Raw genomic sequence first — 27,957 nt, 5'->3', positions numbered from 1 at the left:
CTCTGGTGTTCTTCCAAAGGTAGAACAACCGCTGGAAAGAAAGGAGAGTGAAAGAAAGTCTATTGGGGAGAAATGGGCCTCATTTTTTTTTTTTTTTTTTTGTAGAGAAAGGTATCAGTATCATTTTATATATAATATATCACTCTTCAGTTTCTCACTACAGTGGTGTGCTCATGTGTGTGTGTGTGTGTGTGTGTGTGTGCATTGTGCTTCTAGCTCGTGTTTTACACATTCTCTATAAATCTGGGGTACATTTAACAACTTGTCAGTTCGGGACACATTTCAAGAATCCGCAGAGACACTCGGTTTAAAAATTACACTGCAGTTTGGAGGTTATTGCATTAAATTAAATCCCTCGCCGCAGTCGGAAAACAGCGACCATGTGAGTTTTCTACAAATCTGCAATGTATTAACATTTTCATGTGGTGAACAATACAGAGCAAATATGCTAATTAAAGTACATTTCTCTCCTATGCATGGAAGCGATTTGGCAGTAGAGATAAGTGTGCTTATCTGAAACTATTCACAGATGTTTCATGGTTCATGGGTGGTGAGGGGTCCAGAGAACTAAATAATACAATTACTGAACACAATCAAATGGACTGATTTAAATGTACAGATCGAACGTTTGCTGTTTCTCATCATTGTGATGCAGAAGGGTCATTCCTACAGTTTGCCATGCGATGTTTATCGACTTTCAATGTATAGAGACCCCATTTACAAAGCATCATAATGATTAATACCTAAGAATCATTTTTAAATATAGAAATATAAGTTTGAAGCACATGTCCCCATCCTGTTTTATCAACTTAACTTTGAAATAAAGTATATTTCTAAATTAGCAATTCTGAGAAGTGAAGCTTTTAGCGTATGTTCATGAAGACTCGACAGGCTCATCCCCTACTGTACCCTTTAACACATTAATGTTGACTATAAGTAATGTTGCACCTACATGTCTACTAACTCTCATTAGTGTTAGAGTATTAGTAGACTGGTAGGGTTGGGGTTAGAATAAGTTGACATGTATTTGCACAGTTACTTATAGTCAGAAGAATGTTTGTTGGAGGATCATCACAATAAAGAGTTAGTAGATATTAAGCAGACAGTCTACTAATACTCTAATGAGAGTTAGTTGATATTGCAAAGTTCATATACACTAAACTTTTCTATACACTAAACACAAATCATTGTATACTTTATACTTTATACTGCCCTCTGACTGATTATCTTTGACATAACACACAATTTATTTTGACACATTTGTTTTAATGTGTAAAACTGTTAAATAAGTGTGTCCACCCTTTTACATTGGTGCTAATTACCATTAAAAAAATCTTAAGCATTTGTTCAGAATCACATCACTTGCTAGAAGGAACGTGATTTCCTTAGAGGAAAAGCAACTCCAAGAACAAAGTATTATCATACACTTTTCACTCTTTTCCTCATTTTGCGAAGGCTTATCTAGTGTAAAACATAACATGTCCAGTTACATATATATTTATATTTGATCAGAATACTCTAGAGCTTGTGGCCTGAGCTCAACCAGTGCGCTTTCTTATCAGATTCTCCCTCCCTAAATTCAAAATTACTGAATTTTAACATTGTTTTCAACAAACCTGCTCTGTCCAAAATCCACCAAACTTTAGAAATGACCCAGGAAGAGAAAAATAAATAAATTGTGGTTTAAACTTATCAGTTGGATCAATCTAGAAATGTACGAATGTCTTAACCACAGTTCATGATGACCATCTCTATCAAGTTCCTCAAACACATCAAAAGCCCCATAAATATCATTAAAAAGTCCATTCAGTTTGTGTGCTATATTCCAGATCTCTAGTTAGTCTCTCTCTGGAGGGGAAGATTATCAGCAAACAACTTAATTCTCATCACACGAAGAAGGACCTCAGAAGATTACGAATAATGCACATTATGGACCACTTTAATGGTCCCTTTGTGAACATGACAGATGTAGTCACTATGAATTGGCACTATATAAAGTCTAGGTTAATCTTAATTCACTTTTTAATGGCTACACTTTAAATAACTTATATTACAGAAACAATATACTTTAATTACAAACTCAATGTGATGTTTATGGACACTTAACTATTGCATTTAAATTAAATGAAAATGTAGAATAGTTTGCAATTATATAAAAATCTTAATAAAGATCTTGTATTGTCATCCTGCACTGTAAAAAATGAATCATGGGTCTAGTAATTTTCATAAAAAAAAATAAAAAAAATAAGGTGATAAATAAAAATATTGTGTATATTTCATTAAAAAAATTGTGGTTCAGTGTTGTATAGAAAATACTGAGAACATTTCACTAATCAAATCAAGAGATACATTTTTTTCCTACTTTTGAAAAAAAAAAATTAAGAAAACATAAACAATTTTGAGGCTTGAATTGAGGAACCGATTAAGCTAATAAAATTAAGGGAAAAAAGGCTACCTATTTATTTCAAGAGAATTAGTTAAGTTATGTGGTTTTATTTAGAGACGCCATTGTTAGTTCCCAGCATGCTTTGCACATGGCTGGAAATGGAGAGGAAATACTGAAATTAAGTGTTATTTTATGTGTTTTTGAGTAAAGGGACACATCTGTTAATGTTTAATGTTCAGTTATGTTTGACATTTGAATAGAGTTTCTATTTTGTTGAAGTTTTGATGGTTACCATTGTGCAGAGAGTAGGGCTTGGTTAGGTTGAGAATAACTGCATGTAATGATAATCTGAAGCATGTTACTTTGTTCATTGAGCAAATATATGTTACAATGCCAGTGCAGTAACAAGTTTGATTGTGATAGCAGCATCAGTCTTTTAACTATGCAATATCACTCAAAGTCAAATATAAACAGGTTATTACTCTTTACATGTTTTTGAGTGTCAACTTAAACTAAAAAAGTATAGTTCATTAAAAATATTGAGTTCATTGTGTAATTTAGTAGTAATTTAGGGGATTTTATGATTTATTTAGGTAGATTCCATGAAAGAAATCAAGACTTATTTACTCAAAAATATTATGTGTATGTAGTTTTTTTTAAGTAAATAGAAGCTACACACTCCATATTGGGTAAGAAGAACTGTTGCCAAACATATAACATGATAGAAACATAATAATCACTGCAATAATGATCCAGTCATAGACTCTTAAGCATTTGCTTATTTAAATCCAAACAGCATTTATTTATTTTTTCGGGCAGTGTATATCATCTCAAGTCCCTATCTTCCTTCAGCTTTCTGATAAAAATGAGTTTTGTTGTTTTCTGATTGATTATGAACTCAACTTTTCACATCAAGTTTGTCATCGGTATGTGTGAATGCATTTGGTCTCTTTGCATTGGTGCATTCTTGCAAGAAGCTTTCTGCAAATAAGACTGCTTGGCGCTCTTTGCTTTAGATAATTATGTGTGAATGAAAAGCAAACATGACATTGTAAATGTGATCTCTTGACACCTAGGAGAGAAGTGCTTTTCCTCTGGGTTTAGTAGACACTGAGCAGCTGTTATTGGGTGAGGAATTGCTCCTGATCCGGTCACACACTGTCTTAAATTATCTGTCATGCCCCACAATGACCTTAAACTGCATCAGCAGTCGACTGGTCACTGGTTGATCGGAGGAGATCAGGTCCAAATCCTGTCCTCATGAATCTGTCACACAGTTATACTCACCAAACTAGTTCTGGCTTTTTAGTTTGGTCTTTTTGCTGTTTTAAAACAACAAGAAATCAAATCATCTCTATTTCCTCTGTTAATAACTGATCCTGGTCTAATGGTGTATGATTTATAACTGGCATACACTGCATGCTTATGCTGAAATCCACTTTTGCTAGTTTAACGACGACGGGAAAAATGGTCGGCGCTCCCGGCGCATGGTCTAAAAGAGTTGTCCCTATTCTCTTAATGAGTATTGGGTGTGTTTTTGGGCGTAACCAATCAGAGGCAGATTCGCTATTTACACGGAGGAATTCGCAAGCGGAAAGACTGAACGCTTCTCTAGCGAGGAAACGGATCTGCTCGTGCGCGAGGTTAAAGCGTAAGCAGACCATCTACGGGACAAAGTGTGTTGTGGACCCGCCTATAGGTGCACATTACTAACGCGCTCTTTACATAACAAAAATAATATTGCGCCATTGACTTTAGACCAGGTTTCAGTTGGTCAATGGCTCAGTCTATTTTAACGCGTCAACAATGCGACAGAACACACACTTCATTCTCAGACCAGCAACGCATGGGCACACAAATGCATTTCCTATTTAAACAATGTGGTGCAGGACGTGAAAATGATAACTGTGTCCTGCTGAAACTAGCAAAAAACACTTTTGGAGATGGAGCCTGCTCGCATTTTTCTGCAGAAATTGAGGAAAAGCACAAAGCAAAAGAAATGTTTGGAGATTTATAGCTGCAGGCACGTGAGAAGGTTATGGGCTGAGGTCAATGAAGGGGGGTGTAGATTTGGCACAGAGGAACCCCCCCCCCCCCCCCCCCCCAAAAGAAATCCTAATCCCAGTGTGCTTTTACACTTGAGCCACAGATTAAAGCTGCACTGACATAAACGAGCAGCGAGATTGGCTCTTGTTTTTGAGCGGTCCGGTGGGTTTCTGTTTTGAGAGAAACATAAAGTGAACGGGTTCACCCCTGCTGTCGCCTGCTGGGTCTCATTTCAGGCAGGAGTTTGGGGAGGGATATGCAAATGCCCCTTCAGAGCTGCAGCTGCAGGGTCGAGCTCACCGGCCCACTGTTGGCTGAGGCATCCGAGCGCTCGCAGCGACTCCTGCTTTAGGATTCTGCTACTGCTCTCCTCTCTCTCTCTCTCTCTCTCTCTCTGGTGTGTGTGAGCGGTGCAGTGGGCAGGATGGTGCCAGAACAGCAGATGTTTCAATTGCAGCACTGCTTGCCCGCCAGTAACTGAAGTCAGTGCTCCAGAGAAACCTTGTGGGACTCAGCAAGGAAAACAAGCAACACTTCACAACCTCCGGACTCTGCAGCCCTCCCCAGCTCCTGCTTTCGACACACTTTCTCCGTCTTCCTCCACTTTATGGCTTTTTCTGCAAGTGTTTTTGTCAGCCTCTGCTCTGCTGCTTGAAGATGAGGGGGATATTCACGTATGGGGGTCTTCTGTTGGTCACGTTGCTACTGACTTCAGTGGATGCCAAAGGAAATCTCTATGGAAGTCCATACAGATACAATCTACACAAGTCTGGGAGCGTCCCGCAACACAACCCTGGAAAACCAATGGGTCACCATAAGTAAGTAAACAGTAAAGTTAGATGTTTGTGTATGAGTATGTGTGTGTGTGTACAGAACAGAAGCCCAATGTATCAAGCATTAGACCATAGGCTGTGAGTGTGTATGGATGTGTGTGTGCACAAGTAATGAAATGTCAAGCAGTGACAGCAGCGTCCTGCAGCTTCATATGCTTCATCTGCAACATTTTTCTGATTCTTTTAATTGCACATGTAGTTTTAGGAGCTCAAATTCATTGAGAGACTACATGTAATGTTTGTAGTTAGAGAAATTCATTTGTCTCACCTCAGGACTATTAGTGAACTGAAAAAAAGTGATTCAAATAGGATGCAAACTTTTCTAAAATGACAGTCATCACAGGGCTTAAAATGAGCATTTGCTTTTTATGATCGTATAAATTTTAACAACATCAACAACAGCAAAAAGTGGTCACACTTTATAATAGGTGGCCTCATGTAGCGTGGCCTCACTGTGTACTAACAATAAATACATACATGATGATGGATACATACATAACTATGCATTGCTCTGGAAAATTCCCACATTACTGCCAATGAGTTTGAGGTTTGGTTAGATTTAGGAGTAAATGTATGATTAGTTTTTAGTGTGAGGGTTGTTACAGTCAGGAGTAAAGTTAACGGTGCAATTAAATGTAATTAAAGTCCTTTAAATGTATTGCAATGCACTAACATGTACAGTATGTGCATGAGTTAATTGTATCAAATGGTTAAGTACTATAGTTAAGGCCACCTAATATATAGTTTGACCAAATTTTTGTCAATTACTCAAATTTTATATCTCGACAATACTGTATATCATCAGCATCAGCCAACATGATGAATCCAATGTCAAGGTTTCCTTAATGTTTCAGTCATAGCTTCTGAAATAGTTTTGTGTCACCAGATATTTGGAAGGATCCCTAAAGAAATAGCACACATACCTGTGGTTTCACAGACTAGGTTTAAGCCTAGTCCCAGATTAAAATGCATGCCTAACTGAAAGCATCTTGCACTGACGTACCTTGAAATATATCAGTGCCATTGTTTGGTGTCAAGATGCACACCATGTTTTCTTCCAAGGAATGTTTATAAAAGCTACTTAAATGTCCTAATTGAACTAAGACCTAATCCTGACTTAATCTAAACCCTGTTTGTGCAACCACGCCTTGAATGTATACTGTTGCAATACTGAATTTGTAAATTAATAGTTGCCCAATCAAAAACAGCAAATAAAAAGCGCTGTGACTGATACTGACCATAGGACTTCAGTTTGCCCAGAACATTCAATGACGTCACTAAAAAGTGATAGCACAACTAAATAAGAGCATATTTAAATATTTTTAAGAGTAAGTTTCTGTATGGCGCTATCTACTGCCTAGTGTATTATTCTGTCACATACATAGCTACTTTGAAAAATTAAAATATGCTTGAATATCTTTTTGACATTTTGCCGATATTAACCTTTTTTAATATAATAATTTGTCAGGTATATACACACTCCAAACTTCCCGATGCTTACTGCACTCAAAAAATAATCAGTAAGCACCAACCAACAAGAATGATTTTAAACTTAAGAAAGCTTATTGGTTAAAATGTTGAGGGCCAATAGCAAAGCATATTGCAACACACACACTGTCACCATGTGATGCACTTGTTAATGCCGGATCGTTAAATCCAAAATCTGACTATTTGGATCCGGGACAACAGGATCCGGCTCAAATTAAGCACTGGTCTGAAGTTATTATAAATGTCGTAAAATCAATGACGTTTTGTTCCAAAAGCAGCTCTGGAGCAATCTGAATCCGACCGAAAGATAAGCAGCTGGCATGTTGAGAAAATTCCCATCAAAGACCTGTTGGCATCTAGGAATTCTGAAATGCCAGTGGTATCAAATGCAGATCGCAAATGTTGGCAGTGATGTTGTATCTGTCCTCAATGACCCATGTTCTGAGCACTATCTAATACCATACAAACCATTTGTGCATCTGAACATGTTCATCTTGGTCCCCAGATAGCCTGTATATCTCCTGTCTATCTCTGTTTCCAGAGAGATGCCCATGTAGACAGCAATTTAAGGCTTCCTTGGCATGCTCCCGATTCAAAAGCTGCCGATTAATGACAGCACGATGATAATGATACTGCCTTCTAAGATAGCTTCTTTTGTACACTGTCTACAGTAGCACCTCAATGCAGTCCACAAGATCCAGGGGGCGGGGTTGGATCCACATCTAAGGGGTGGAGATTGGTAGGTTTAGGGGTGGAGATGGGTAGGTTTAGGGGTGGGTTTAGGGATCAGGGGATGGAGCTGGGTAGGTTTAGGTATATGTAAGGTGGGAGGAGTTGGATCTGGATCCAACTCCTCCCCCTGGGTTTCGTGTTCTGCAGTGAGGACCATCTCACTGTCTAAGGCAGCATCTCATGTATTCTTCACAGACAAGGCAATCCCAGAATGCATTGTGATTAGCCCAGTGAAGATATTCCATACAGTACTGGACAAAAAAGGGAAATGCTCTTTGCTTTGACAACCCTTGTGTAAAAGAATATGGACGCGGTCATGGCTAGGGAAAAGGGGCCAACTTGGCATGCCAATTTAGCAATCCACACTAACACGTTTTTGTTTGAAAACGCATCTTTTTCTCTCCTTTTTGGTCTTCCGTCCACACTGACACTGCGTTTTTAGTAACGGAAATGAAGCTTTTTGAAAACGGTCTCCAAAGTGGATACATTTGAAAATGCTGTTTTCACGTTGCAGTGTGAACTGTGAAAACTATGAAGATAAATCAGTAGCAAAACTCGAGAGCACGTAGATGTGCTCATCTGCTATTCTGTAGTATGCATTATTAGCATTGTGTTTACTGAGTTTGATAATATCGTTTATTTCTTTTAATATCAGTCTAATGCATGCATTAAGCCATGTTAGCATTTCAGTGCACGCGGGTTTCGTGACATCATCGAAGTCCCATTTCATTGGCTAGGTGCCAACCAATAAAACGGCTCCTTTGACCCCCCCTCCTCCCGCCCCCCTTTCTCTCTCACCGCCTCTGAGTTTCAAGTGCACAAGTTAGTTTTGCACCTGATATATCGCGAAAAGAGTAGCAAAAGTCAAGGCGTGAAATTTGAAATTGCAGTGACAGATTTGAGAAGTTGCACGTGCCTAATTGAGGAAGTACCGTGAATGTGAATGTAAGATTAAACGCAAAATATATATTACAAGTTTGTGTCTGTCGTTGTATTTCTGTGAATGGCATTTTACACATTTGTGTCTACTTGTCTGCAGCTTCAAATTCAGAATACAGGTTTGTGACTATTGTATGCGAGTGCAAATTTCAACATTCAACTTCAGATTTTTATTTTACAGGTTTTCACATTGGAGCTGTGAGTGTAAATGTTCATGTACAAGTACCAATATTTATTGTACAAGTTCTCAAATTCACATCTACGTGCTCTCGAGTTTTGCTACTGATTTACCTTCATAGTTATGTGCTATTCACTTTCACACAGTTGCTAAAATATGTTACTTTGCACTCTCTTTCATATCACAGTCCTGCAAAATGCAACCTGGATGCATCAGTGAATGCTGAGATATTTAGCTAAATAAAATGATCCTGTCAGAAGAATTGCGTGAGAACTTGATTATGTCTTGTTCTGTCTGTATCATCTCAGTGAGCATTGATGAGGGTTTACACATGCGCTGTAAGGTGAATTTAGCATTTTCCAACGTTTCAGTGTGGATGAGAAACATTTTGAAAACGCCTGAAATCGCTAGTGTGGACGGAGAGCGTTTTGAAACGAAAAATCTATCCGAATTAATGTTGACGTAGCCTGAGATGATCATGCTAAATTTCTGACATTGTCAGAAAATGATCGCAGGCTATCTTTGGTTGCAAGACGGTGACAATGGATGTATTTGAACCTCTCTCACTGTAAGATGTAGGACCAGCGATTAGGAGCCACGACCACAGAAATCACCACGATTAGTTATCTTTCATCCGGGACAGCCCATATTCTTACAATAGCCGCGTTTCCACTGTCGGACCAGTCGCAGGCTGCTAGTGCGTGCCAGGGCCAGTCGCGGGCTGCTAGTGCGTGCCAGGGCCAGTAGCGGGCTGCTAGTGCGTGCCAGGGCCAGTCGCGGGCTGCTAGTGCGTGCCAGTCGCGTTTCCACTGTCACTTCCGGGGCTTGATCTCGTCGGGGCTTCCTCGAGGCCAACGGACAGGGTTTTCTGGCCCGCCGAATACCCTGGTCCAAAGCGGGCCGGCTCGGGCTAGAGGAGTGGTCATAAACAGAGGCGGAGTTTACCTGAGTCTGGAGACGACAGCGGCGGATGATTCTGTCAACTAACATCAGCATTAAAGACTTTTAACATCATTTACCTCAAAACTCACGTTCATGTTTGAATGCCTTCTGTTTGTGATCCGATGTGGATTCTGGTCACCGAATAAGGTAGAAATATTTATACGCGATGCAAAAGACTATGCACGCTAACCATTACCATAGTAAACATGGTAAATATGAATGCTTGAATAAATCAGACAAATCATAAAGGCTATCACAATCATGTTTTTAATGTATCTGTCAGTTGCCCTACGTCTCGTCTCTTGTCTCTTCCTCTGTTTCTCTGACTGAAAATATAACTAGCCTACTGGGAGAGAGTGCTAAAGCTCATCAGGTCGTATTTTTGGTGGCATATTTGTAGAAATGATTCAGTTAATTCATTATGATCAATGTATCACTTTTTATTGTAAACCTGTGGTAAAACATCGATTATCGGGCTTTAAATATTCAAGTAAACAACAAAAATGCCAGCAAACGGTTGCTTTTATCATATTTGCTTTGCGAACACGCTAGTTTCCAGTGATTTCTTTCTGATTAGTTTTCTGATAAAACTTTTTTTTTACTTCCATTTGTTGGTGAAATGATGGGTTTGTGTGACGTTGTTCCAGAGAGGCGTGTTACGGGCGTGTTTTATTGAAGCGCTGTGGAGCTTCTGGCCCGACAGTGGAAACGCAGTGTGTTTTGGGCTCGGTGCTCCAGGCCCGAGGCTTTTAGCCCCGCCCGGCCCGTTTAAAGCCCCAGCTCGCACTGGCCCGACAGTGGAAGCGCGGCTAATGTGCACGCCATAAGAGCTTAAATACACACAGAGAGGTAATGAGGAAGCTAAATGAACTACAGGTGCATGTAATCAATAACTAATGGAACAAAGTGGCACACAGGTCAACTACAATGACAGGAACACAGGCAAACAGGAAACAGAACCAAAACACAATGAAACTAGAACAAAACAGAGCATACACGTTACAGATATCTTTTGTTATATTTTTTAGGCATACTAAAAAGGTCAAGCTATAGCTAATAAACATCTGGTTTAATGGCAGAGGCATTTGAGTGTAACTATATCGCCCTCCTTCGGTAAAGGTCTGGTACCTCCTGAGGATCACACATGAAGAACAGTATCTGTATATAAATGCACTTCTCAAGAAGTCAGGGACTGTCGTTCCATTTCAAAACAAAATGTGAGATTCAAGACAACATTCAAACTTGAAATAAAGCCTCATAAGTGATCTTGAACACTAACATAGGCAGCAACTATACTATGGCAAGCCGTTTTAACTTTTATTCATTTCCGGGATATGAATTGTTGATATCAACAATTACATTTTTGATATCAACAATTACATTTTTTGATATCAAAAATGTAATTCTTGATATCAACAATTTAATTTTTGATATCAACAATTGAATTCTTGATATCTGTAATTATATTTTCACTAGTGAAATCTCACCATAGGCTGCCATTCAAAATCAATTGTTGATATCAAGAATTACATTTTTGATATCAAGAATTACATTGTTACTAGTAAAAATGTGAATTACTGATATCAATAATTCAATTGTCACTAGTTGAAATATATATTATTGATATCAACAATTGAATTGCTACTAGTACAAATTTTCATTTTTGATATCTGAAAATGTATTTCTGATATCAATATTATTTCAGATATCTAAAATGGCTTTCTTACTAGTAACAATCACATTCATGATATCAGAAATTAACATTGTCACTAGTGAAAATGGAATTATTGATATCAAAAATGAACATTGTTACTAGTAGCAATTCAATTGTTGATATCAAGAATAGACATTTCAACTAGTGACAACTGAATTCTTGATATCAAAAATAAAGGTTTCTACTAGTAAGAATTGTATTTCTGATATGTGAAACTGGAATTTTAACTAGTAAGAAATCAATTCTTGATATCAACAATTGATTTTGAATGGCAGCCTATGGTGAGATTTCACTAGTTGAAATTGAATTGTTGATATCAAGAATTATCAATTTAACTAGTGAAAATGTAAATGCTGATATCAAGAATTAGCATTGTTACTAGTGGAAATGTAATTCCTGATATCAAAAATTGCCATTGTTACTAGTAGAAATCTAATTCCTGATATCAATAACTATCATTTTAACTAGTGAAAATTTAGTTGTTGATATCAAGAATTCATATCATGCGAATGATTAAAAGTCAAAACGGCTTGCCTATTGCCATTCCCAGGATATAAATTGTTAATATCAAGAATGATAGTTTTTACTAGTTGAAATTCAATTGTTAATATCAAGAATTATAGTTTTTACTAGTTAAAATTCAATTGTTGATATCAAGAATGAACATTGTTACTAGTGGAAATGTAATTCCTGATATCAAGAATTATAATTTTAACTAGTGAAAACTGAATTGTTGATATCAAGGATTCATATCCTGGAAAAGAATAAAAGTTAAAACGGCTTGCCATACAGCAACCCAGTGTCATACAGTGTTAGCATGTTATTTATGTGACACTTAAATACACACATTATTAAGTATTTAATAATCAAATAATTAATTAATCGATATGTTTCAGTATTAACTGAATTATACATTTCTGTTTCCACAATATTGATGAAATGAGGCGGTGTGATTCTGCTTTATGTCTATGGACTACATTTGTGGCACATCTGTTAACATGAACAATAATTTTGATTCATTGTGAACGTGTACACATATAAAAACTGTTTAATTGAATGAGAAACATATTATAGTAATATCATTATAAAGGAAGCTTAACATTGAAGTGGACATCCCAAAAATAAATGTTTTGAAAGGACAGATTTTTAGGTGCCATAGACAAAGGTGTTCACGTACATAAATGAATACAACTGAACATGTTTCTTGTTCAGTTATGCATGGTAATTGACACCTTGCCACAGATGCGGTCCATAGTGATTAAGTTGAAAATAACTCAGCTTAGTTTGACATCTATTTCTGCATGTGTCTTTGAATGCTGTGCATGAGAGCAGGTCAAATAAGCAGGACTAAAGAGCCATTTTTATTCCTTCTCAGAACTCAAGCTATTCTGGAGGCTGGATACAGAATCTCCATACTAAATGTATCCCATTGTTCAGCGTGTCGCAGCAACTCTTTTCTTGAGTTAATGGATCCTAAAAAGCTTGCATGCACCGTATCTCCATATTTATACTGTCAGTGGCCCCATCCCTTCCACAGCGACTCTTTAAGGCATGACCAATGACTGAACCCAGCGACCGATGAAAGACTGCTTCCATTAGTGTGAGTGAGAGAGTGGATGAGATAGAGAGAACAATGAAAAAATGGAGGGAGATATTTATATGGAGAACGAGAGGAAAATTCTGGCACAACTCCATCTCACAACTAAGCTTTAAGTGCCATTAAAAGCTTTTGACATGCCTGTGTATTACTCAAGGGTGACTAGGGGTCATTTTAAACAATGCTGGCCATTTATATTTAGATTATGAAAATCCACAGCTAACTCCTGAGCTAGATGATGGTCTAAAATAATTTGTGTGGCTCTGCTGTTTTTGCACTAGTCACATGTAGCCCAGCTGCATGAAGTCTGGTCCATAATGTCAGGCCAAGAACTTCCCCTTTAGACAGGAAGAGACAAATGACTGGCATGTACAGTTACCAATAGTCCTTTTTTATTATTATTTAGTATTCTGTGCTGTTTATGGGTGGGAAATATGAAATAAAATGAATAATAAAGAATAGGCTGGTGGGTAAAAAGCAATTAAAAAAAAAACAAAAAAACACATTGGGCTGCGTGAATGATTGTTCAGAAGAAATTGCATAAACATTTATAGACTTCCAATAGTACACTGAAAAAAATGTTGGCAGTGGATCTGTAGTTAACAGCAACATAACGTGTTTAATAACCCTAAATCACGATTTCTCATGGAAGCAAAATTCGCCTGTCAGCAAGGAGTCGAACATGTCCATCCTGAGCTTTATTGGAAACTGATTGTTAGGTCAATGTTGTATTGAAGTTGTGCTCTCCAGCTTTCTTTGCTATTTGCATCAGAAGGTCAGAAAATATCATCTTCCTGAGGCTAAAACAAGTTTTGCACCTCTTTCTTCATGTGGTGTACCTCAGGTGTATGTACTAGGCCCCTTCACACTGTTACCGATTCATCACTGCATTTTACCCTGAGATGAATCCAGCACACACAGAAGACACACCAGCTGAGACATCTCTCCGATAGCCTCTTTACTCCATTCCTCTGACAGATGAACTCACGTTTTCCTCGTGCTGTGTGGTCTTTGTGGTTTGGGAGATCAGCCTGCAGAGCTAATATTCATCTTTCATATGCAACACACAGATCATAGGCTCTGTTTAATACATCACAGGAGGCTCTTAGATCACTTTACATGTCAGACAATGTGTTAATTTGTCCTTTCACAAGTCACAGTACTGTAATTCAAGCAGCTTCACAAGATACTTTGTTCCATATTACAAATGCAAATGCATGGAATACGATAATGTAAATAATGTCAAGAGACTTTGTTGTTAAAGATTCGTTTTTTTCTTCAGTTGACAGAAACTTAAGCAATGCTTGCGACTTACATGCATACTGTATCTGTGTCCTGTCTCTCCTGTTCTTCCTGTCGACATAATTTGATATTGATTGAATCAACTCATGTAGATATGGTTGGACTGAGTTATGTGTATACATGTGGAGCATTTGAACACCTGGACTCATTTTGCTTGACTACAGAGGTTGTTCTTTTTCTTCCAAGTGTGCGCTCACCTGACAAGCAAATGCTGAATACTGAAGTCTGTTTTTCGTTACCCACAGTCAGAAAATGTTGATGTAGTTATTCCCATTCCCTTCATTTGCATGTGTTTGCACAGATCTGTTTAATGCCTCCTCAATGAAAGAGACAAGTCACAGGGGTCATTCCAGTTGTTGCTGTAAGTGAGAAATGCTCTCACTATAACTCACACAACACAACTTCAGACACACATGTTTGGCATAGTGAGTAATTTCGTGCATTAGATTTATTTTTTCTACAACTTTTCATGTCTGGCTCGCTTAGTCAAAATGCTGCATCTTATTAAGGCCAAATTACTTTAATATGACTTAGTCATTTTAGTCACTTAGACTTTTAGACTTGAATATGTTGATGATGAATCCAGAAAATTAAGTAAATGTTACAGATTAAAGGGTTTAGCACAAGTGGCTGTTACATAAATTATACAATTGACCCTTTGCAGGGAGTTTGATTGATAGGCGATCTGACCAATCATAATCCGCCTTTTTTGTCCGACAAATCCGTCATAGTAGATTAACGTTGGAGGATTTGAACTTGAAAAACGGTGTGTACTGACGTCTTTCCACGGTTAAATTCCTTCTGATGTTCATTCATGTTTATTTGATGCTATTAATTAACTAGAAGGAAGAGATGATCGGTTCACGAGCAGCTTTAACTGAGGCTCTACAGCGATCTGTCACACACATTAAAGAGCCACAAAATGGTATTTATTGTTTAAATTTCTTAAAAAAATGACCAAATTTGAAAGTTGAGACTTTATTTCATATCAAAAGTAACCCAAAAGTAACCTGGTCTGTCCTGTCTGTCGGCGCGTTGTCAGTGTCCTCTTTGCTCCGCGATGTATTGTTCACTGCGTGAGAACATGTGTGGCGTGAGAGCGCCGTGGCTTGTCGGACACAGCAACAGTAACTAAAGGGGGCGGGTCTTTGCAAACGGCAGAGAATGTCTAATAAGGCGAGAACTTCCACTCTCAGTAAACTTCTGGCTTCTGAACTGGCTGCAGTTCCACTCTGGCTCCACATGAGGGCGCTCACAGGACGAGTGCAGAGTGAATGGAGGTCCATTCTATACCCCTCAAAATCCACTTTTCTCAGGATATAATATTTTGTCTAGTAATTTGAATGTTGTATTCAAAAGGAGATGCAAAGAAATTACACATTGCTGGGTGTTAGATTTTATAGAGTCACTTATTTGCTTTAAAAAGTCTTTTAAAATGTCAATGACGTCATACACATCGTACGACCAGAGATACTGCTTTATGGCAATCCTTCAGTCACTTTGGTGCTTTCGCACTCTGCACTTTCTTTTCTCTCGAGGCATCGACAACACAGCTGACACAGGTAAATACACGTGCTGGAAGAGTTTTAGTTTTGTTGTTTTAAAAGACCACGCCGAAAATACACACACACACACACACACACACACACGGCCATCAAGCGGTATCTCTGGTCGTAATCAGTCCTTCACTGACCAATCAGTGTTCATTAGCAGAATGCTAGCGTGTTATGGGCAACAACAACTCAACCTGTAAGAAATCGAAAGGACATAAGTACTCGTTCATTCAACTTTCGACCTATAACCCACGTTGAACTTGCAAAACCTACAATCAAATCTGAGATTTCTCAACGGCAATCGGGTGAAAGAGTCAAATTTAGCCGTCTAGCCCCATAGGCTCCCATTCATTTTGCACTCATGGGCGATCGCCCCCAGTGGAGCTCTGGTGGAACTACAACCAAAATTTGGTACAATAGGACTTAATAGGGAGTGGCCAGGCTCTCCGTAGACGGGCTCTGCGAACGGTCAATTATTAACATGAACAATTAAGGTCATATTACCTAAAAAAAATGCTGTTTTCAGTTAAATGCAGTTGTGCAATGCAGTGATGGGTTTCCATGTTTTATGTATTTACACACTATTGTTTAATAATCTTCAAGCTGTTTTAAGACAAATTCACGAGTTCACACGTACATGAAATCTGATGTAGTATTTATGCGTATTTGGCTTGCTGTCCAGGGGAGGGCTTCGAGCTCGGAATTTGGCCCGAACCCAGAGTACTCCCCCCTTATACTGGGGTAGACCCAGCCGAGTGTGAGGTGATGGGGTGGTGGAGGGATGCTGAGAAACTTGTCATGAGACAGAAGGTGAGCAAAGGCTTTATTTAAACCAGCTTCCTCTTGTGCTGATTGGTTGACTACCTGAACGTGCTCCTCCCGAACTTTGTTACATGAAACTTCATAATGTGAAGACGCACCAGACTTCTACCCAGTTCTCAGGTCAGTGGACTGGCCACACTTGTAATTAGAGTCATTAATGTCAGGGATCTCTCCACACCTGAACTCTCTTACACACTGTGAATGACTGAAGCTCTATCCCAGTCCAGATCTCTCAAGCAGAACCGCTGTTGAACAGCAGGACTCAGAGGTTTGCTCCAGGCTCACTGGAAAACGCCAGCTCTAGTACAGCAATGCATGACTGCTCTCCAGTCAGACACTCTCGTTTCCGTGAGCAATATGTGTGTGAAGACACATGTACAGTAGGCCGTGCAAATGAATGGCCAAATGTGGGTTTCCTTGTGTGCCTTGTGTATCACTTCAACAAAACTGTTTGTTCAATAGCTGATAGCACTAGACAGTCATAAATCAGATATCATCAGCTGTTGAACTGTGTTATTACTGTATAATGTGGTTCCTAATGCGGTTAGTAAACATGACTTTGAGTTTGACAGAATAGCATATTTCTATACTATTCATACTATGTTTTAGTAAGCTGAGAGCAAGCAATATAAAATCAGACAGATGGAATATAAATCATTTACATATCATGGAATACATATATGATGACATTTAATGATATACAAGATAAATCTCAGAATTTTCTAATATTTAAAATGTATTGACCTGATCAGTAGCCTATATTACTGTTATTTTTGCAGTATGCAGTGTTTACAATTTCCACAATATGCAATTTTTTGATGCATGCATGTAATACCCAATAACCTACCAAAACTGAGAAGCACCAGTGTTGGGGAAAGTTCCCTTTAAAAGTAATGCATTACAATATTGACTAAAAAAGTAACCAATTGCCTTGTAATTGTTACTTCGCATGTACAGTAATGGCTTACGTTACTTTTGTGTTACTTTTTCTGACCAGGGCTGGGCTTGCTCGTTTGTTTTTTAACAATGATTCTACAAAAAAGTTATATTTTTTACAATATAAATGTAAAGGCCCTTTCACAGCAAGTGCCCTATTTTAACAATCTGAAACGCAAGTAACTTTGTGGGCGGGTCTCGGCGCAAATCTAAAATGGGTTGGTCTGAAGTAGCTTCATTATTCATAGGTGTGGTTTGGGCGTAACGTGAAATAAACCAATCAGAGCGACATCTCACATTCCCTTTAAGAGCAGGCGCTTGATCCATGCCGGATTGCTATTATAACGGCGGATTTGCCAGGCGCGGTTCACAGCCGAGGAGACCGACGTTCTCGTCAGGGTCGTAAAACACAGAGAAGTGACATTGGGGACGGAGAAACACACCCAAATTAGCTTCGGTTAAACAGGCGTATAATAATTTGGGTAAATGTGTAAGCTAGATTTATGTCTATTTTTTCACATCTTCATGGACACAACAATGATTTCCCTCATGTGGAATATTTTTCCTTGTAATAATGTATGATTTGCAAAAATGGCAACTGCTGCATCTGTGTAGAAGAGAGAAGCAAAGTGTATGCGCATTGAGCACACGCTACATTATAACCAAGCATGAAGAAGAAGAAGAAGAAGAAGAAGAAGAAGAAGAAGAAGAAAGAAACCTTTATTTGTCCCACAATGGGGAAATTACAGAAAAGCCATCAACCTGGCCATACAAACATACATACAATATGACAAGGGGGTAGACAGGACAGGAAGACAGGGAATACAGCATTGACATGAGGAGAGGTGAGGAGAAAAAAAAAGGCAACCCCAAGACTATGCTCTTGTAAGGAGTACAGTTTGGGAACAGGCAAAAAACACCTCAGCAACATTAGCACATAATCAGTACACTCTACAACATGAACACACAAGACTTGCAACAGGGGAGGGGAGTGGGGGGTGGAGGTAACCCAGCACAGGCAAGCAGCCATCCGGTCCTGCAGCCATTCTCGGCGCTGGTCACAGACCCGCCTGTCAGACTGAGGGTACAAAGCGGCGAAGGCGAGGGATGGGGGTGGGTGGGGTGATTGCATATCTGTATATATATTTTCGTGTATGTGTAGGCCTGGAGAGTCGCTACGCCTGGCATCATAATCTAGGTTGCGCCCTTAAAATAGCATCTGAACGCGCCACTGAATAATGCGGAATTGTTTTCTGAAACTGCAAAATAGCACCAGGGAACGTTTGCGCCGGAACACGCCTTATCTTTTCGCTGAATCGCCCCAGCGCAAGTTCATTCCCTAATTAACAGACGTGCGTCTGTGGAGGGAAAAGTCCGCTGTGTGTCGGGTGCAAAATAAGAATGATACATGCGTCAGTGTACAAAGTCAATTGCGCTGGGTGCAAGATAGGTCTGCTGCCATTCTGAAGGAGAAAGTTCAGCATTATTACTTCAGCGATAAAAACAGAAATTTTTTATATATATAATTTTTTTTGCTTATAATTATTGTTGAATTGGTTATCATTGAAGGTCAGCAGCAAAGACATTGCTTAATAAAGCGAGATTAAATACATAAAGTATATTTGTGTAATTTAGCATATTTAATTATTGCAGCTTTACATAATATTGTGAGTTTGCATTTCATTGTTTTTTGCATTTTGAGGAATCTTTTTTAGTTTTTTTGTTCAAGTGAGATGAGTAAATGCATGCTCACATTTAGTCTAGATCTTCAATAACTGATAAGCATGTAAGAACTGATGTTTCAGTATGATGTATGATAATGAAGAATGTAAGAATTGATAAGAATGTAAAATGTGTACCTTGAAATGCAATGTAAGTCGCTTTGGATAAAAGCGTCTGCCAAATGCATTAATGCAAATGTAATAACCATCATGTTATTATCACAACTATCACATTACAACTACTTATACTTGAACAAATAAATGAGTTTCCATCATGAAACTTAGCACTGCTAATAATATAAAAAGCCTTGCTTTTCAGACTTCTTCATTGTGAATGTCTCTTTCCTCTCGACAGGAACTTCTGTGCTTACGTGGTCCAGAAGAACGTCACCTGTGTGATGCAGGACGGAGTGGCCACATATGTCAAGCCAGAGTACACTACCAAGTGCATATGGGGACAGAAATGTCCTGTGCTCATGTAAGTCATGCACTAAGCATCTTGAATGGAATAAAATGTAGAGGGATTTCAGTGTTAGACCAAAATATAGTTTCAAATGGGTGTTTATTTTTCAAAACAGCAGGAGAAAGATGGTCTCAAACATGTTTATCTGAATGTTATATGTTTTGGTGGTGTTTGAAGATGTCGAGCACTTTTCATTGTGTCCTTGAGTTGCCCTCTAGTGGCCACTCAGAATACTGTTCAAAGTCTAGTGAAACTGTGTCATGTTGCCTGTTTTTAAACTGGAATACACTGAAGAAAAAGTGAAAAGTGCTTTTTTATATTAGTTTAATTAAAAATCATGTTTTTCAGTTTAAACCTATTTTGTTCAGCTGTCCACAGAAACAACATAGAAACAGTTAAGAGGATTTTTTTTTACAATTTTTTAATAGTGCTGATTTACTGAGTTGTATTCATTTTTTACTTTCTTGCTTTTAAAGTACATAAAGTACATTTAAAAAAGTAAAAAAGTACATTTAAAAGTACATAAAGTACATTTTCTGTACATAACAGAAATTATGATTCCTATTTTAAAAATAAATCACAATAAACATTAAGGTCTTTTGAAGTTGTCTTTATTTATACTAGGTAAACTAAATTAAACATTAACTAACAACATGTTTTTAGTTTTATTCCATGTGAAAATGTTACTTTCATATTAATTTATCTTTTGTTTATGGTGAAATTAAGTTGTAAAAAGCCAAAAGATAATTATATTGACCAACATTTAGTAACATAAAATATATCTGATTATATGAACAATATATTAAGTACTGTATGGTATGGTCTTTAATAATAAATAATGTTTTTAATAAGCTTTTTGTCTCAGGGTTTTTTTCTAAATTTTTTATTAAATGCTTTTATTCAAACAAATATTACATTCTGATTACATATTAATAAAACATCTTTCTTTTCCCACTCAGTTTGTCTGTAACTGTCACAGCTTGGTTACAGCAGAGATGCAGTCTTTATTCAGAAACAAACTCAAATCTTCACGTAACACTCAAGAACAGGAACAGAACAACCAAATGAACACGACGTATAGAGACACACAGGGCTTAAATAGACAGAACAAACCAATCAAAGAAAGTGAAAACTTAATCAAACCATTTGTAACCTAGGAGGCTAACAGGAGGGGAACAGAGGATGACAGGACTAATAAACAGAACAAGAAAAACAACCTTAGAAACAGAGATGAACAGAACAGAAAATGATATCAAAAGCAGACTCTAAGCATGACCAAACTCAACACGTGACAGTAACAAATTCGAGTCAGTTTTAATTTGGTCCAAAATATATACAGTGCAATGCATAAGTGAATACACCCATGCTAAAGTTGACTAAAAAGAGGAATAAAAAATCATCTTTTGGAAATTGAACTTAATGCCTTAATTTAAAAAATTAGGAAAAATCCAACCTTTAAGGACACCAATTTTCTCTGTGAATGAATAATGTATCGTAAATAAATAAATGTTCTTCCTTAAAATACAGGGTGCATAAGTCTGGACACCCCTATGCTAAATTCCCATAGAGGCAGGCAGATTTTTATTTTTAAGTTTTTTTTTTTTTTTTTTTTTTTTTAGGATACTATGCATCCTGATAAAGTTCCCTTGGCCTTTGGAATTAAAATAGCCCCACATCATCACATAGCCTTCACCATACCTAGAGATTGGCATGGGGTACTTTCCATAAGATCATCTCTCAATGCAAATCAAACTAGCTATTAGGCTAACTGAAATAAAATCATGCCAATCTCTAGGTATGGTGAAGGCTATGTGATGATGTGGGGCTATTTTAATTCCAAAGGCCAAGGGAACTTTATCAGGATGCATAGTATCCTAAAATTTTTTTTTTTTTTTTAATACTTAAAAATAAAAATCTGCCTGCCTCTATGGGAATTTAACATAGGGGTGTACTCACTTATGCACCATGTATTTTAAGGAAGAACATTTATTTATTTACGATACATTATTCATTCACAAAGAAAATTGGTGTCCTTAAAGGTTGGATTTTTCCTAATTTTTTAAATTAAGGCATTAAGTTCAATTTCCAAAATATGATTTTTTATTCCTCTTTTTAGTCAACTTTAGCATGGGTGTATTAAATTATGCATAGCACTGTATATATATTTTCAGTGCGGTCATGCCTGAATGTCAGTGAATAAAAGCCCTGAAGCTGATCTCGTTTTACACATAGCAAACGGCGGGATGGTGAAGTGTGAAGTTCATCCTGTTTGTGACATTCAGTGTGTTTTTCCCCGCAGGTATCGGACACTCTTCAAACCACAGTACAAAATCGGTCATAAAACCATCACTGAACTGGAGTGGCGTTGTTGCCCCGGTCTCTCTGGAGAGAACTGCTTTGACGGGTCGACCTCTGACCCGGATGCCATGATGCCACCCTTCAAGGGCTCGTTCCCTCGGCCTGGGGTCAAGGGTTACCCCAGGGGTCATCCCAGGACCCCCTATCCTGGAGGACACCCCGACAACAAACCCATCCCTAGTGGGTTCATACCAAGCTATGGTAAATGCAAGTTACACATCTCACCATTAGCAGTTTGATTATTAATGTGACACTTGCGTTAATATTTGGGGAAAGTATAATGGTAATAAATAGATCATTACAAAGTTATAATGTTTACAATTGTACTGTACATTATTGTTTTAAAGCCAAACATCTATGCAAGGGTTTCCCAAACTTTTTGCCGTCAAATATTTATTTGGATTAGATTTGAAGGTAATATTTCAATAATTTGACAAAACTCTCACATTTAAATTAGCCAATGGCTCTCTGATGTCGGTTAATGGTCACATGACATGCAAGTACACAGCAAAATCCCCAGTGTTAAATGAACACTGCTCAGTGTTTATATAATCCACTCTCAGTGTGTTATAAGTAACACTGAAGCAGTGTTAAAGTTAATGAGATAATTAAGTGATTAATTGAGTGATGATTGATCATTATTGAAGACACCTGATGTTAACAAGCAGAATCACTGAAGGAGGAAGTCACCATTATGGTGATCGGTGTGTGCTTTAGTTGGGCTCTTGGCCCTTACATTTTTAACTTAAGATTTAGTTTGGCTGCTGTAATTCAGTTATAACAGCCAGATGAACAAAGAGGAAAAAGTGAACCACTGAACTCATTTAGAGCCTGATCTCTGAGCTAGGTTTACTTTATTGATTAGAACAGCAATGTTCTTGCATGCATATTTTTTTTTTTTTTTTGCATTTTCAATGTAATCCAATGGATTTCTTAAAGTTGTTTCTTTTCTAATTTCGTAAATGTAGATTGTAAAGGTGTAAAAGTTTCTCACTTCTTCCAAGGTCCAAAGGCGGGAGTCTCTGGTGAACGCTTGGACCGCATTGAAGAAAACCTTCGTAAACTCTCTCAAGATCTGGACACGTTGAACGGTCTGGTGTCTGGCATGGAGGAGCGTCTGCGCGTCTCTCTGCGCGAGGAGACCAGGAAGATGCTGAGCTCTTTGCTCGGTGGCGCCCCCCGGCTGCTGGACACCTCTGTGGGCTTCGGGCTAATCCCAGAGGGCACGCCAAACGGTTTAGATGGCGAGGCGAACCTCCCTGGTTTTGGAGAGTTGGTGGGAAATGTGATGGAGGTCAGAGATGAGCTGAAGGTCAAGAGCGAGATGCTGGACGAGATCCGTGGAATGGTGATGGGACACGATGGCCAGTTAAAGCGGCTGATAGACACTGCCACTGGGAGACCCATCCCTGGGGATCAGCGCCGGCTGGAGGAACTCCTGGACTCCAGACTGGCCGGAGTGAGGGCCGATGTCCTCGATGGCCTTGAGAGGAGACTGACGGGTCTGGAGAGTCACTGTGATGAGAGAATTGGTCAGGTGAGTTGATCACTCAACTTTTCACCAAGAATAAGTTGGACTGTTGACATTTGTTTTGTTGGTTCTATTTCAAGTCGGCATGAACCAGAAATTGCCACTAGTTACATTTTTGCAGTTAATGTTTCATACATGAATTCTGTGTCAAAGTGCAGCATTGCAAGCAGGTACTGAAAACTAAATTAAGAATTACTACTCTTTAGAGATACTAGATGATCAAATCAAAGCAATATTCAGTCATGCATTGAATCATGCATCTATTACGCAATAGCAAACTCACACTCTCTCAGTATGACTCATGCAGAACTGTTTAAATAGGGTCTTGCATTTAATTTCTCAGCTGTTACATTCACACAAGTCCCCCTGTGGTGAAAATCAAGCTTTTAATGTTGTTTATGTGTCTATGTGGTGTTTTTAATATGCTTTAAGACAAACCATGTGTAAATTCATAAGTCAACACCATTGCTGAGTATTTTCTCATTAAAACTGCAGTGAACCAAAACACTTTGAAATCGCTGGTGTTTCTGACGTCACAAACGACCTTGTAACCAATCAGATCAACATGTGATCGTCAACGAGTGGATCTCTGAGCTGAGTGAGTGGAGGCAGGGCTCATTTGCATATTCATAGAACCGGGTATACTGAATGAGGCAAGGGTGTCGAGTTACATTCAAGCTATTTTAAGGCATGAATACATTTTTTCAAGATTTTTTTTTTTATTTTTTTTTATGTCATTTTGGTGAACATTTTATGATGTGATTTTGATGGTGATCAAAATGAGTTTTAAGGGATACAATTATTGACTACAGGGGAGTGTGCACACTCACAAGCACTGTACTGTACACGCTGTGTGGTTGTTGGCATCGGAGCATTTTAATGAGTACGAGTACACAAGCGCAGTATCGAGCCCAGTATATATATCCTTGGTATTAATATATAAGTACAGACTAGGATTCATTAATCTAAGGCCTGGTTTCACAGGCAGGGCTTAGATTAATTCAGGATTAGGCCTTTTTTAGTGCATTTAAGTAGCTTTTATAAATGTGTCTTAGAAAAAAAACACTGGTGTGCATCTTGAGACAAAACAATGGCACTGATATATTTTAAGATATGCCAGTGCAAGTTGCTTTCAGTTAAAACAGCTCAAACATGCATTTTAGTCTGGGACTAGTCTTCAGCCTTGTCTCTGAAACCGGTGGTACGAGTATAAAGAGCTTATTTAGCATTCAAATTAAACAGAATATGATACAAGTTTTTGAGGCAGAGCATAATCAGCTATGACACAAAATGTATTCTGTTTAAAAGTATGTTTTCCTGTGTCCTGTCCTTAGGTTCAGCAGCAGTGTCATGACGAGCACTTGACAGGTCAAGAACAGATCCAAGTCTCCCTGGATGGCCGAGAGACGGGCTTGAGGAAAGAGCTGGGTGAGCTGCAGGCACAGATCCTGGGTCTGACGGTGACCGAGAGCTGCTGCGGCGAGGTGAACAGCCTGACCCAGAGGATGTTCCAGCTGGAGGACTCAGTTACGGGCCTGACCGAGTCCCAGAGGCAGCTACACGTGGACATGACTGAGCAGACACTCCACATCGAGACCCTAGTGGATAGCCGGATGGTGGACATGGAGGGCAGGATTAATGCCTCTGAACATGGACACCAAGATGGGTTCAGCTCCCTGGATGGGTTTAAGACTTTGTTAGACGATAAGCTGAAGACACTGGAGCGACGTCTGTTCGTAGCGGTGGAGGAGTTGAGCAACGCCACGGCACCGGCGCTGCTAGAGGGGCAAGTGGTGCCCGCACTGGAGACGGAGATCGACAGTGTCCGGAGGAGGCTGGAGGCCGACCTGGATGGGATGCAGAAGCAGATGTCCGTCCTCGAGCTCCTCTGCACCTCTGCGTGCTCCCCTGCCTCTAGCCCGGACACGGCCCTCATCCAGACGGAGGTAGAAGACTGCAAGGAAACAGAAAACAAGATCATGGACCGCTTGGACGTGCATTCAAGCAAACTGGACCATCTCAACAGCACCTTACTAGGTCTCCTAACACAGCTGTCCCAGGAGGACAAAGAGGGCTCTATTCAAGGGGAAATCACACTCCTGAAGATCAATGTCAACTCCGTCAATCGTACCTTGAAGGGTCTACGGGATTCGGTCAGCCTGTTTGCTCGAGAAGTCGGCAAGGTGAACTCCACATGGGAGGAACGGGAAAGCCGTTTGGTCACACAGGTGCAGGGCATCTCGGATCTGGTGGAGCGGCAGGCGTCCATGCTTGGGTCCGGGGAGCGGAGGCTGATCCAGTTGAAGGGGGAACTCCAGAGCTTGCGACGGAGGTTAGCCGGGGAACTGCAGGGTTGTCGCTCCACAACGCTGGGAATGCAACGGGAGGTGATGGGGGTGGACAGCCGAATCACCCAGGTTGAAGGACAGTGTGGCAGCCTAAGTGAGTTGGCCGATGACCTTGAGAGAATCCGCAGTGAGCTGGAAAGACATTCGGACAGCTTCCTGGAGCAGGTGAGCGGGACACTAGAAAGCCATTCTGAGCAGCTGGTCCAACTGAAGGACGGTCTTAAAGACTGCGTGAGCAAAACGGACCCCGCAAGGGGTGACGGTCAGTAATCCTTCCTCTACAGAGAAACCACAAGGCCTGAGGTTGTACAAACTTGCAATATTTGTGTTCCCTCAACAGGGCATGTTGTCTCCTATTATTTGTTTTAAGCCTTTATACCGAGTTTTGTTAACTTATATGAAGAAAGTGTGACTGCATTATTAAACATATTTGACGATTTGTTCAATGAAGTAACAAACATGCAAAACTCATGAAAGCGAATGTTATGACACTACTAAGCTGCTACGGGTTTCTAATGGCAAGTACTGTTCACTACCTTCTCATCTCAGCATCCAAGTCATCTCCTGATTTAATTACTGTATCATAACACTACGAAGCTACACATTTTTTTATAAAAGTTTGATGAGTGTGAAATAGGTTGTTTTAAAAATATATTTCGCATTATTGAAATGTTTTCTAAGAGATTATAATTTTTCATTAATAAAAGCGAGTTGTGTGAACTGAAGAAAAAAAGTTTGTCAACTATTTCCTTTATATTCTGATTATTCTGATTCTGATGGATCATTTGTGGAAGTTCCAGTAATGACCACCCAGTGTCATCAAGAACAAACTAAACTTTCATTAGTTCAAAATAAGCCCAGTTTGACATTCATGACAAGCTGAATGGACCTTCATATGCTGAACACGTGGTGGATTACCAAATAACTGGACACAAAATATTGTTGTTTAGTTATTTCAATTATTAAATGATTTTATTATATAAGAACACTGTGTTGTGCGAGACATGAAGCTAGCACCGGTCATGTAGGTTAAATTGTTTGCATGTATAGAAAGTGGTCAATACTGTTCAACAGTCATCATACTGAAGTATCTATTCCAGAGAAATATTTTATGTTTATCGTATTAATGATCAAATGTTATGCTATACACAAATAAATATTTCATATTCGAATCCATATATGATCCATATTCCAACCCACTTTCTTTTATACTGGGTGAACATTATTGTATATGCTAATACAGACCCAAGCATCTGTTTGACTCATACTATTTATTTTATTTTTCTTCATTTCATGATAACCATGTGATAATATCTTCAGATTTAGATATTCAGACTCATTGCATTGTGAGGAAGACTGATAACATGAATGTAGACAAACACACTTTTTATATTTTTCATGAGGACATTGTTTGTAGTGTTTTGGCCTCAGAGACAGATACAATCCGTCCCTGAGCTGCTCTGTAAAAACACCCACTATTATAACAAGGCCATAGCAGTGTGTGTGTGTGTGTGTGTGTGTGTGTGTGTGTGTGTGTGTGTGTGTGTGTGTTGGATAAAAGGACAACAAAACAAATAAGTGGACTTTTATGACATTGAAAGCTCTAATTTTATTGAGCACACACACACACACACACACACCTGGATGAATGTGAGTTCTCTTTTGAATGGGAACTTGCACTGCGTCCTACGATGTTTTGGGAAACGCCTCCAGCGTGACCGGTGTCTGAAGCACGTGTCTAAACGCGACAATAACGTGATGACAGTACCGGTGCGACCAGAGAATAAAAGGGCTCCTGTAGTACACACCAACAATTTCTTTTGTCTTCAGGATCCATTTGTTAATGTACGTGTGAAGACAATCACTCAGCCACGCGTCTCCGGAAGTGCAGTATGCCTCTGCACTCACTGGTGATATATTTGACATATTGGGAGAGAGTTGTGGAAGGCCTATACTTCATGTTAAACATAAATATATAGCAGCAAAGACAACGTCGGCAGTGTTGACGGCAATATAGGCTATATAATATTTCGTTCTGTATTGACAGGTGCAGTATTTGAAAATCGAT

At 39.0% G+C, this 27,957-nt stretch overlaps 1 protein-coding gene across 1 annotated transcript; it reads left to right on the top strand.

Annotated features, from left to right (window-relative positions):
* The first annotated feature begins 4,544 nt into the window (after window positions 1-4,544).
* emilin3b (elastin microfibril interfacer 3b) lies at window positions 4,545-27,059 on the top strand. The gene is made up of 5 exons (XM_084429017.1): window positions 4,545-5,250; window positions 19,545-19,667; window positions 21,952-22,211; window positions 23,015-23,547; window positions 24,876-27,059. Exons 1-5 carry the CDS (start codon window positions 5,090-5,092, stop codon window positions 26,157-26,159), a joined length of 2,361 nt encoding a protein of 786 aa, XP_084285143.1. The 5' UTR covers window positions 4,545-5,089; the 3' UTR covers window positions 26,160-27,059.
* The last annotated feature ends 898 nt before the right edge of the window (window positions 27,060-27,957 follow it).

This window comes from Rutilus rutilus (genome assembly GCF_951802725.1).
Source record: "Rutilus rutilus genome assembly, chromosome: 13".
Taxonomy (NCBI): domain Eukaryota; kingdom Metazoa; phylum Chordata; class Actinopteri; order Cypriniformes; family Leuciscidae; genus Rutilus; species Rutilus rutilus.
Note: the sequence above shows the minus strand (reverse complement) of the source record. Positions and strands in the feature narration are given on the sequence as shown.